General features: G+C 31.4%; 1 protein-coding gene across 1 annotated transcript; it reads left to right on the top strand.

The window, feature by feature from the left end:
* The first annotated feature begins 9,451 nt into the window (after positions 1-9,451).
* LOC108340840 (aspartyl protease AED3) lies at positions 9,452-12,440 on the top strand. The gene is made up of 3 exons (XM_017578442.2): positions 9,452-9,979; positions 10,719-11,193; positions 11,787-12,440. The coding sequence occupies exons 1-3, from the start codon at positions 9,509-9,511 to the stop codon at positions 12,149-12,151; spliced, it is 1,311 nt and encodes a 436-aa protein (XP_017433931.1). The 5' UTR covers positions 9,452-9,508; the 3' UTR covers positions 12,152-12,440.
* Positions 12,441-13,239: the final 799 nt, after the last annotated feature.

Raw genomic sequence — 13,239 nt, forward strand, 5'->3', positions numbered from 1 at the left:
GATCTATATTTCTACTTTAGGTTTATAGTTAACAAAATTGTTTAAGGAGTAAACAACCTCTTCAATGGTTGAAAATTCTTGATACTTTGCTTTTATTCTTCCTTCGATAGTGTTAAGTAAAGATGATATTTTTTGCAAATACTCATGTTAGGTCTAATGTACCAACAATAAGTTTTTTTTTCATGGGACTGGGACATCATTTTTGAGAAATAATAATTGAGCGCATTCAAAGAGTTTAATCTTGTTGTTGGTGTTGCTGCTCTACAAAGAGCTGCCAACAACACTTGTTGTTCCTGATTAACAGAACAATCTTTTAGTGTTCTAAATTGTTGGGGATGATCCTTAGGTAAAATCGAAAATTGTTGTAGACCAAACTAAAGAGGGTTGGAACTTCAGTTGTTAGGCTAGTGTTTTGTCTTTGTTGTTGCTTGCCAACTGCATAAGTTAACAAATAGAGTTAGACAATCTTATCATTGATAGATTGTCTACCACAAGGTTGTCTTATTCAATCTGAGTTTGATTATTAGTTTCATCTCTTAAGTTGGCCAATCAATGAAGAAGAAAAGGAATTAGGATTCTATTGTCACTTACATTATCATCAATTTATTCAAAGGATGGTGAAGGTTGTGTAGTGATCTCAAGTTTCTCCTTTTATTTTTGTCAAATACATTTCTTCCATGAACGAGACCATAAACACTAAGTTTAGAAGCAATCACAAATATTTGTTCAATTGTTGGAGTCTTCGGTCCTTGATTTTGTAACAGAGATATTTGTTCTTTGGTAAGTCTTCATCGTTCCTTTTATGTAGAAGGAACCTCCATTTTTATTATTTTTTATCCCAAAAATGTTGTTAATGTATGTATAAGTTTGAAATTATGAAAAATAATCATGAACAATTGAGTTTTAGTATCGAAATTTAAATCTTAGGTTGGCAAACCAATTCTCAAAGCAAGTTTCATTATCATGTTTTGACTATCATATCTAGAACAGAACAACTACAATTTAAAATTATAATTCATAAATTCAGTCAATTTAGAAAGTATGTTGATGTACTAGAGTACGTGACATTGTTCTTACCTAGATTCCTATTGAAGGGAGATAAGCAACGAGTTTACAACTGATATAATATATCATAACAACGGTACTAAAATTAAAAGACATGAAAAGGAGAAGCCAGATTTATGTGGCGGTAGTTTGCACAATATTGAACAAAATAGAAAACCAATGTGACAGAAGGTAAAAGTAGAATGAAAGAAAGAAAAGGAAAAGACTGAGAAAGGAGGAACCATTTACCGATCCTGAAGCTCTCAAGACTCACAAACCCAAAAGCTCTCAAAAGGATTCATGACGCTTATAGATCTCGAAGATTCTGAAGAACACAAAATTTCACATAACGTGGTCAACGCTCCTTCTAAAGGCAAATTTTTCATTGTCTCAACATTTCAGGTCACTACTACCAGTTGTTGTCTCAATAATACCAGTCAAAAAATGTATATCTATGTAAATATACATAATGTTGATAGGGTGAGCAATGTGAATGCTAAACCCAATCCCTTTTGAATTTGGTTTTTGATGATGACAACACATATATGTTTCCATGACAACAACAACAAAAATGTTTCTTTATGTTTTTGACATATATTACCTAAATTGTTTGGGTTGCATACTTTCTATGGTTATACATGTGTTTACATCTGTTGTATGCATGCTCATGTTTTCATATGTTAAAACCACTTGCACAGAGCAAGTCTGTATGAAGTAATCAATTACAGTGGTTATGTAATCAATTAAGTTCATCAGATAGCTAGTGCTTAAACTATGACAAACTACAAGTTTTAACCGATTACATTATATGTAAAATCGATTAAAACTCGTGTCTTTGCTAACACCTATTTGCTATGTGCAGTGATGAGTTTTAAGAAGAAAAAGTTTTCAAAATTGTCTAAGTGTATAACTTAACTGATTACACTGTTTACATAATCAGTTAAGTCTGGTATACTTTGAAAACTGTTTTAAGGATAAGTCCTAACTGTAATAACGGTTAGATTTTCAAATATCTTGACCTGCCATTCATGTGTAATCAATTACATTATCTGCTTAATCAACTAAATTTGTTGTAATGTAATCCTAGTGTAACATTATCAGAAATGTAACCGATTACATTATTTTTGTAATCGATTAAAAGCGTCAGACATGAGAAAATCTATATAATGACACGTTGCGCTCTGTATTAAAAACTTTTACGACTTTGATCATTTTAGAAATTTCATATCTGATATCAGAAAGTTAAGAAAGAATTTGCAGGTGCGCTGAGTTGCTCTAAGAATCAAGATACGAAGAAGTTGATATTTGTTTGCAATCAAGAGATTGTGGTTTCCCTGTGCGTGGTGCTAGGAAGAAGAACGTATGGTTCTTGTGACTTTGAGAAGGGTCTCAAAAGGGTACTATAGAGAAGAAGATTGTTCTTTCTGCAGGGTGTGTTTTTGCTATATTAGATTGGTGAGTTAGAGAGAATATTACATTTGAGAGGTGGTCTTTGTAAATCCTTGTTGTAAAAACTCAAATCTTTATAGTGGAAGGTCTTTCAATCTAAGGTTGATTGGAACAGACTAGATATAGGCATTAAGGCTGAACCAGGATAAAAAGATTGTGTTTGTTTTTTTATCATTTAACTCTTTACTACATTGTTTTCATAATTGTATTGTGTGCTAAAGATAATTCTAAAGATTCCAAAAAGATAGCAAAAAAAATCATTTTTATTGAAATTATAACATCCTTTATTTTCATATTACTAAAATAATAGTGTGACTTAAAGGATAGAAGGGAACTAACCCTGTCATTGTGATAAGGATGGTGGTTTTGGGATAAGGGGAAATATTATTCTTAGTGTTGAATCTATTTTATTAACAATTTATGATAGGTGCAAGAATTTACAAGAACATTGACACCATATGTATACATCTCTGAAACTAGAGTCTTATAGGTTTATTTGTGTCTAATGTTAAATGATGAGTTGAATGAATAATATCTTATTGCAACTTGATTGATATGATACAAATTATTTAAATTAAGTTGATGATAATAAAGTTATATGTATTATGATTCAATGTCAATTGTTCTTACCCTGCATTTTGTGGTTATGGTCTTTATCTCAAATGATCGTATATGTATGTGTATATGTATAGGAGTAGACATTTCATAGGTAGTAATGATGATCAATAACGAGCTTGTAATGTTGTAAATAGGAATGGAAGTAAGTATGCAATGTATTCGACACTGTCTGTCCATTAATAAGCAATATTTGTATTTTAACAAATATATATTTAAAAAATTTGGAGGATTGTGAATATGTAGTATATAGTTTACACTTCTGTATTGAATATTATTATTTGAATCATTACAATATTTTCACTAAAAGAGAAAATATTTTCACTCAAATGAAACCACCACTTGAACAAGATTCTATATTACTCTACCAAACTACTATCACTTATATAATGATGATTATGTAGGAAAGAGAAAAATTATATATTTAATTTAACAAACTAACCATTTCTTAAGACACTAATAAAAAATATATTTAATTTAACAAACTAAATGTCTCTTTCTAAAAATGAAGAATATAACATCATCAAATTTATCATATGTATAAAAACACTTGTGCTAATATACAATACTTATTTATGCATATTAACCATAAACGTTTTGGGAAATTATAAAATAGCAGTTTCGTAAGATCCACTTATTTGAAGTGATAAACATATTAAAACTAACAATTCTAAACAAAAAAATGGGAGAAAACAAAGAAAGAAATATAAGAGATTAAGAAGGAATGGTTAATAGAATACCTTCAATTTAACATCCCACTAACACTTGCATTACTCTTTAAATATTTACATTACCTTTTAAAGTTAGTTTTTCAAAATATATTTTCTCCTTCACATGGAATCAAAATATATATACATATAGATATTTTCTAAAGATATTAAACAATTACAAAATATAATATATTTTTTTCTCTCTTTAATTCATCTATGTTGAATCCTCCTACAATACTATAAGACTATGAATAATAATAACATACCCAATAATTATAACATACCTTATGATCTTGGACTAAGAAAGGTTCATTTTTATCATAGAAGGACCACACGCAATCTCTCTAACTTCCATGCTTGCAAATTTTTTCAAAATTAACTTAAGAAAAGAGACAAAGAGTAACTAACAGATTCTGATAGAAGATACTTACTTTATTCTTCCCTAGGATCCTTGAAGTGGATTCTGATCTATGAATGGATGAACAAATTCTTCAAAATTTAAAAAAAAAAAAACACAAGAGGTAAAGATAAAGTGATTTTAAAAAAATGATAATTTTTTTTAAATGAAATTTGAATAATTAATTTTTATTTGTAACTTTACACTTGAATAATAAAATATCCATATTTAATCTCAATTATATCACTTCCACTCTTGAATAATTAACTATTAACTAGGTCCTCAACTTTTACGGGCCAATATCTTGCATAAGGTTCACAATTTAACTTATCACATATATAAATATGAACATATTCAATTCTCAAATAATTAAATAACTATAAAAATATTGTTAATAAAATGTGTAAACAATGTTACTTATAACATTTAAAATAATAATGAAAAATGATGAAAACTATTATTCAATATTAAGATATACGTTTTTTGAGAAAAGAATAAAACAATTATCTTTATAATATATACCATGAAAGATAAATAAAACAAATGTCCAAAACTAGTCAAAACGGGTAACCCGGTCCGACCCGACTCGACCCACCACGGGTTGGCCACTTAGTGAGTCAACCCAACCCGACTCATTTATTAGCGAGTCAAAAAAATTTGAACTCGACCCGATCCACCACGGGTTGGTGGGTTAAACGGGTTGGCTCATTGGCTCACTTAATTAACTTTTTTTTCTCCCTCTTTTACTGAGATTCTTATAACATGTTACTTTGATCGGTCAAATTGAAACAGTAATAATTGTACCAATTTATATAAAAGAAAATGAAACAAAAGAAATATATTGCTATATATATTCTAAGCTATCAAGCATAAAATTTTGCCAATTTAGTTTAATGAGACATAAACAACCGTTTGACCAAGAAACTACATATAGTCGTTAACAAAAATATATAGCACAAGATAAAACTGTCATGCTTGTAGATAGGTTTAAAAACAAGATAAAACAAACGATATATTCCTGAATTATCCAATCTATAATATTATCCATCTATTAAATTGGAGTCATGGATAAATCCATATTATTATCCTCTCTTGAAGCATTTTCTTCTTTATCTCCATCTATAATATTATTCAATCTATAATCTTAGGGTTTTATTTGCAGAGGATAACTTTTGGAAAAACAGAAATGTGAAAAACTCTATTGTTAAGTAAAGGTTGTGCGTTTTTTGAATAATTAATTTGATTTCAATAAAAAAATAGGATTTGAATAATTAATTTAATTAAAAAAAATAGGTGGGTTGGTGAGCCAACCCGACCCACCCGGGTTCAACCCATGTGAGCCGGGTTAAAATTGACTTGTATAAAAAATTTTACATTTTTTTTTCAACCCAACCCGGCTCAAACTCGTGGTAAGCCGGGTTGGCTCACGGGTTTCAACCCATTTTGACGGTACTATCCAAAACGTAAAGGATATAACTAATTTTATAATAAAAATTAACAAAAAAATGTTTATAAATAAAGAATAAATAAAACTTAGATATTGTTGTCCAATTTTAAAATAGAAATAGTTACCCTATTTTTTTTTCTTTTCATTAATTATCCAATTTTGAAAAGCAAAAATTGTAGGGCACCATGGCTCCCCAAAGGAGAACGTGCCTTATAGTCCCTTATTTCATTCATAAAAAAGTTTCGAATGAGACATTTATAAAAATACTCCTTCATTACCTTTTGCTGTTTTTTATTTTCATTTTTCTTGCAAATAAAATTCAATGTTCAGATCAAGATCTCACTTCAAATATTATATTAATGGGTTTTATAAAACAAACAGAACAGATTAAGAAACAGATCACCCAATGTTTTAATCTTGTCCTCTAAGTTGGTGTCTCATAGTGGGAACATGTGTAAGGTAGTAAATTCCATAAGATCATGAGAGAGACAATGAATCATTTAGCATTATGTTGAAATATTAATTAGCATTTGCGGAATTGATTTTAAATCTAAAATTATCGCTGAGTAAAATAACTTTAAGTAATCTCAATGTATTGACAATTTTGTACTACTTTTTTTTAGTTTATTTTTTTAAAATAAAAGTATTCAAATACAAGTTATATTATTAGTAGTGAGTTTTTAAGCCTAACTCAACCCCACAAAACCGGCTTGTAGGGTGAGGTGAGTTAGGCTTAAAAACTCACTACTAATATGGTATCAGAGCCATGGTTAGAGCCTATCCTAGCGAGTTCTAAGTGGGCATTCTATTCTTCTCTTCCACCCGCAATCGGGCCGCTATCGGACCACCCAATTTCTACTATCACGCACGAGATGTCTATACCTCGGCGTGAAGGGGGTGTGTTGGAAGTCCCACATCGACTAGAGATAAGGCCAAATGATAATATATAAGTGAGGTGCAAACCTCACCCTACAAGCCGGTTTTGTGGGGTTGAGTTAGGCATAAACTCACTTTCTAATATATATTATTTTAAAATTCATTTAACTCGAAATTAGTTTTTATAAACATTCATCCAAATATACATTTTTATTTTATTTTATTCTACCAACTGTAAACCTATAATCAGTCTCGGATAAAATTTGAGTATATACTGAAAAACTTAAGTAACCGAAATCTTTACAATTTTTTCATTTTGCTTTAATAATATTGATACAAAATGACAATAAAAGTAAATAGAAAAGGATAAAGATAAATTTTTTTTAGAAATTAAACAATTAGCAGAAGATTTGTAAAAAGAACTCCAAAATTAAGCTATATAGTTTGGAGAAATTATTTAAAGTCTCATTCATGAGTATGCTCTTAGATCTATAGAACAAATTCAGATTTGTATTGAATGATTAAATCTTAATTTTTGGAGGGTCCTACATTGCAAATAATAGTGGTCTTTTGAATCGTATTACCACTTTTATTTAACCTAAAGCTATGATATATATAACTGAGATTCTTGTTCACTTTCTGAAACCAACCTCGTTCTTTGGCATAATATTTTTGGCTCTTAGGGTTTTCGATTTGGTTTCATTTTGCCACCAATGGTGCACAACCCTAGGCATCACTTTATCCCTTTTGTTATGCAACTTTATTAAAATATTCCATGGCGTATAGTCTCACTAAATAGAATATATTCTCACACCTTCCACAGCAAATGTAACTCAGATTTTTACACTAAATTAAACCCACTCATCTAGCTTCAGAACTTTATATTAATTTCAGTAATTGATTTCTTATTATACTAATCCATCAAATGTTTAATTATGTGTAATAGATATTAATCGGCTTCCAACTCTTTCGTCAGATTGACTATTTTTTAAGTTTTTCCTTTTTGAAAATAAAGATAAGCATAAGTATTGTTGATGATTAAAAAGAGTATAATTGTTTCATATATTTTATTTACGTATTTACATGTAAGGTAATAATGATTCAATATCCATGGTTTACAAAGGAAGATGTTATCAATGAGATCTGAATGTAACTATATAAAGTACTGACATTATTTTCTATCTAAAATAAGGTAATGGGTTAATAAGTCTTGACTTTTATATGCTGCTTCATTTTCTCATTTTTATCTAATGTAAGACTTGGACTCATACTTGAATTCTCAATAGAAGATAATTTACAATGACTGAGACACTCAAATCAATGAAAGAGTTAAAATCTATAAGTGAAAGTGTAAGTAATTATGAAATAAGTATTAATACTAATTGTATTTGTATGATCAACATGAGATGTGATCTTATGTTAATATTAGAATAATACTTACCGGTAAATAATAACTAACATACCAAACTTTACTAACATATCAAACTTTCAAGATTTAGTTATAATATATAAATATGACTCAAATATATAAATATTATCCTAATAAATGTAAGTTTGGGGTGTTCTATAATTGAAAAACGCCTTATTGAACTTTATTATTTAATATGTTTATTGAGTTGGGTAGAAATATATATTAAAGTTATACTTAATTTGAATATATTAATTTGATCTTTCCAAAATTATTCATGTGATCTTATACAAAATTATAAAAGTGATAGATTTAATAATAAATACATAAAAAGTTAGACATGTGGAAAAAATGTTGAGTAATAAAAATTGTAAAATAATAGTTGTGTACTAAAATGCATTAACATGAAGTTAACATTAATGTGAAAGAAAGTTCATTATGCTAAAAAAAAAGAGCTAATATAAGTAGTAAAAAAACATAGAGCATTATGGTACTACATCCACAATCTCACATTTGCTCCATTGTTTCTGAGCACTTCATGATAACTCTTCCACAAGACAACACCACTTTAACCCATAACATGACAATACACAATGTCTTTTTCTTTTGAGTTCTTGAAACTGCAAATTCCAACAATATTATTTGCCATTACTTGCTTGATTTCTAGACAGAGAGATACCCAATGTGTGCCCTCAAATGATTCTGCTATTAGAAAGCATATTATTCATCAGTTTGAGGCATGCATTCAACTATTCATGCTTTAACCTCATAGTTGCCCACAACTCACCTTTTCTTTTCTCTCTTTAGTGCAAAACTCATGCATTATAAAATCACCTTTACCCAAAGTACTTTTTTTTATTCTTTAGCACAACCTCATGCAATATATAATCATATTTTACCCAAAATACATTCACTGAATTTATATTTATATTAGGGTTGCTCCAAGTTCAACCTTTTCTTACACACTCAAATTTGTTTAGCACAACCCTCCAAAACAAATGGAATACAGTCTGTTATCCCCCACAGACTTCTATTTGTCACCCCACTACATTTTTGTACTTTTATATTATTAAGATTAATTATTATATTTAATATTTGTCTATTTTAAAATATGGAACTCCAATCAATAGATTAAAATGGTTTTATAAACTTAATTATGAGAATCTTATTTAGATTTTATATAGATAAAATGGCAACTAATTTTGTGCATGGATTAAAAAGATATATATGACTAATCACTTTAATAGAGTTTCATTTTTCAAATTACATTTGTTTTTTGTTCATAATATATAGAACCTCTTTAAACAGGAACCTTGGTATATATGAAAGTGTGGTAATTTGCTTAATGAAATCTTTTTTGTTTTCATTTTTCATCACATTTTACCAAACTTTGTCTCTTTTTAAAGCTTTTATTTTTATCTTTCTCTTAATTCATCACACACCTCCAAAATCACATAAAAGTTTCCTAGAAATAAAAGCTGCCATAAGGTTTTTCACTATATATATACAAGACGGAGTCCATAGGCACCAACCACACAGCAGTCTCAACCTTAGCCATAACCATGAAAACCTCACCTATGCTCAGTCCTCTGGTGCTCTTCCTCCTCTTCTCCCTAGCCAAAGGGCTGAACCCTAACTGTGATGTCCATGAGCATGGCTCAACCCTTAAAGTGTTCCATGTGTTCAGCCCTTGTTCCCCATTCAGGCCCTCAGAGGGTCTGTCATGGGAAGAGAGTGTCCTACAGCTAGAGGCCAAGGACCAGGCCAGGATGCAGTACCTTTCCAACTTGGTAGCTAGAAGGTCAATTGTCCCAGTTGCCTCGGGCAGACAAATCACACAGAGCCCTACATACATTGTTAAGGCCAAGATAGGTACCCCAGCTCAGACCCTTCTCTTGGCCATGGACACCAGCAATGATGCTGCTTGGGTCCCTTGCACTTCCTGTGTTGGTTGCTCTACACTCAAACCCTTTGCCCCTGCCAAATCCACCTCCTTCAACAAACTTCCATGTTCTGCTCCTCAGTGCAAACAGGTGATCAGATCAACACAAACACTTTTCATCTCTACATTCTGTAAAATCACATTCATTTTCTTATAACTCTCATCATACCAAACACTACTTTTTCTGATCATGAATTCTTTAGATCTCCTAGTTTTTTAAAGGATATTATTACAAGCTCAATTATGACTGTTATCAGTTTATTTTTACCATCATAATGTATTAGTTTTCGAGTTAAAAAAAACCATATTTTTGGTGGATGCAGCTATACGACATTTGAGTCTTTGTCCTGTTCAAAAGTGAGGTTTTTATTTGTAACAGACATTAATCAAATGTTTGGAATGATCGAAAAGAATGTATCTTTTCTTGGTCCGATAACGACAAAAGGTCACGTGAGCTACCACTAAACACTGCATTAACGAAAAATAATAAATTTCTTTTTGTAGTGTTTTTTTATTTTAATCAAACTTTATATGGAGAATCAACACGAAAAGATTCAGTATTAATTTAACTAATTTTCATTAAAATATTACGTACAATTGATGTTCTCTGCTTTATCAAAATTACTATTACAGGATTTTTCACGCGCCGTCCACGGCGCGTAGGAATAGCGTAGTCATGAATATTCCAATTGCATTAAAAGCTTTATCCTACAAGTAGGTGAATTAAGTTACCTTGGGAGGCAAAAATAAAGTTCACGAGACTTGCGAACGTGGGAGTTTCCATCTTCTATGGTCCACTTCACATAACTCTAAGTCTGTGAAATTTTCAGGTACCAAACCCCACTTGCGGTGGAAGCGCGTGTTCATTCAACTTCACCTATGGCACTTCTTCTGTGGCAGCGGGTCTTGTCCAGGACACGGTTACCCTAGCCACCGACCCAGTTCCAGGCTACACCTTTGGATGCGTTCAAAACGCAACAGGAAGCTCATTTCCAACACAGGGGCTATTGGGCCTGGGCCGAGGCCCATTGTCACTATTGGCCCAAACCCAAAATCTCTACCGATCCACATTCTCCTACTGCTTGCCCAGCTTCAAAACACTCAACTTCAGTGGGTCACTGAGACTTGGGCCTGTGGCCCAGCCCAAGAGGATCAAGTTCACCCCTCTTCTCAAAAACCCTAGAAGGTCATCACTGTATTATGTGAACTTGGTGGCTGTTAGAGTTGGCCGGAGAAATGTTGATATCCCGCCGGAGGCTTTGGCGTTCAACCCCGCCACCGGTGCCGGCACCATTTTCGATTCCGGTATGCACAATCAGTATATAAGTTTTACTTTTTTTTTATATAATTATAATAAAATCAATAAATTTATCATATAGAATTAATTTTTAATTGTTCCACAATTTTTAAATAGGAAAAATGTACTGTGAGCTGTCATTCATTACAGTGGGGTTCTTTGTCTTAATCTAACACTATTATATTGACCAAAGTCATAGTGATATGATAGAGTGTCATTAAAGGTTCATATGATTACTTTTGTTTATTTTGGATATTTTCTCTCAGAGAGTCTCCTGAATAATTGAAGCCTTTTCTTTCCCATTTTTTAAGAATAAACATAATTATATGATGTTCACGTGAAGACAAGATGGTCAATTTTAAGACAAAATTGGAGTCAAAATGACATAAAAGTGATTTGACATGGTCACTTTCATTCATGCTCCACATGTCTTTGTTTTACATTTCTAATCTAATTTCACACTCTCTTTTTATCTATAGGAGAAATTATAGTAAAACTTTATTACATATGTCACTCATTTTCATTATTATAAAATGCTACAAAAACAAATAAAACTTACGCTAATGTTTTTCCGTTTGATTTTCTAATTCAATACTACAAGGTACGGTGTTCACCCGGCTGGTTGAACCGGCCTACACCGCCGTCCGGAACGAGTTCCGGCGGCGAGTCAGCGTCGGGAAGAAACTCACCGTGACAAGGCTAGGAGGGTTTGACACATGCTACACGGTCCCCATAGTTGCGCCAACCATAACGTTCATGTTCTCCGGCATGAACGTGACACTCCCGCCGGACAATACCCTCATACACAGCACCGCCGGCAGCATCACGTGCTTGGCCATGGCGGCGGCGCCCGACAACGTGAATTCGGTGCTGAACGTGATCGCCAACATGCAGCAACAAAACCACCGTGTGCTCTACGACGTGCCCAACTCAAGGATCGGTGTTGCTCGTGAACTTTGCACCTAATATGCATGCATGACGATGAGTGGTTCTAGGTCAAAAAAATTTCATGATTTGTGGGAACAATAATAACGATAATAGTGTTGGATTGAAATTTGAAGTTACTCCTATGTTGGTGTTTGATCTATATATGATATGGGTAGGGTTTTGGCATATCACTTTATTGCTAAGTATATTTATAGGCATTGCAAAGTTATATTTGTAGCATGAAAAATGGTTATGTTTGGAGCTTTGTAATGGTACGTGTCACGGGTTCATATATATATATGTAGCAATTAATTTCTTGTGTCGTTTATTGAGGTTGATTGAACTGATAATGACTTCATATTTGGTACAAGTTCACGGGCTGTGGCATTATCATTTTACGAATACGGTCTCACTCTTTTCATGTCTTTACCAATATCAACATCATTTTGAATTTTTATTTACTCATTCGAAGACATAAAATTTCTATGTATTATTAAACTAATCAAGAAACAAATTTATAAATTTTATAAAATTGATTTGTAAAGTAAATTTCTATATTTTAAATTAGTTCTATTTTATGTGAAATTTTCAACACATAAATTAGTTTTATTTTCAATTCTATGCTTTTAACCCTTTTTTGTTCTAACATCAATTGAACTTCATAACTTCTAGGTAAGTTCCATGAGAAAAGTTCATGATTGAATTCAAAATTGTATCCCAAAAACGAAATAATGGTTTTTCAATGGACAAATATAACCCAAATTTAAAAGATAATGAACTAAACAAATTTGAAAGATTTAAAAACCAAAACGAATCTTAAAAAAATAATATAAGGAATAAAAGTACAATCTAACGTTAATTGAATATAATATAAAGTTTTTTGTTTTTTTCACTAATTATGCAAATGCGGGCAAAAGTGTAGCTAACTTGGAGCAATTTCTCGCCCAATTATTAAGTTGGACCAACAATTTACTGGCCCAAATTTTATTCGGCCTATCTGTATCAACTCGTGGACTAGTTCTTCCCGCACCACCATAATTTAATCCTTCACCCCCATACAGACAATATTTTCAAATTTATCCGTTTTTATTTTAAATTTCAGAATATATAATCTAGAGACATTCCAA

Source organism: Vigna angularis, chromosome 5 (assembly GCF_016808095.1).
Source record: "Vigna angularis cultivar LongXiaoDou No.4 chromosome 5, ASM1680809v1, whole genome shotgun sequence".
Taxonomy (NCBI): domain Eukaryota; kingdom Viridiplantae; phylum Streptophyta; class Magnoliopsida; order Fabales; family Fabaceae; genus Vigna; species Vigna angularis.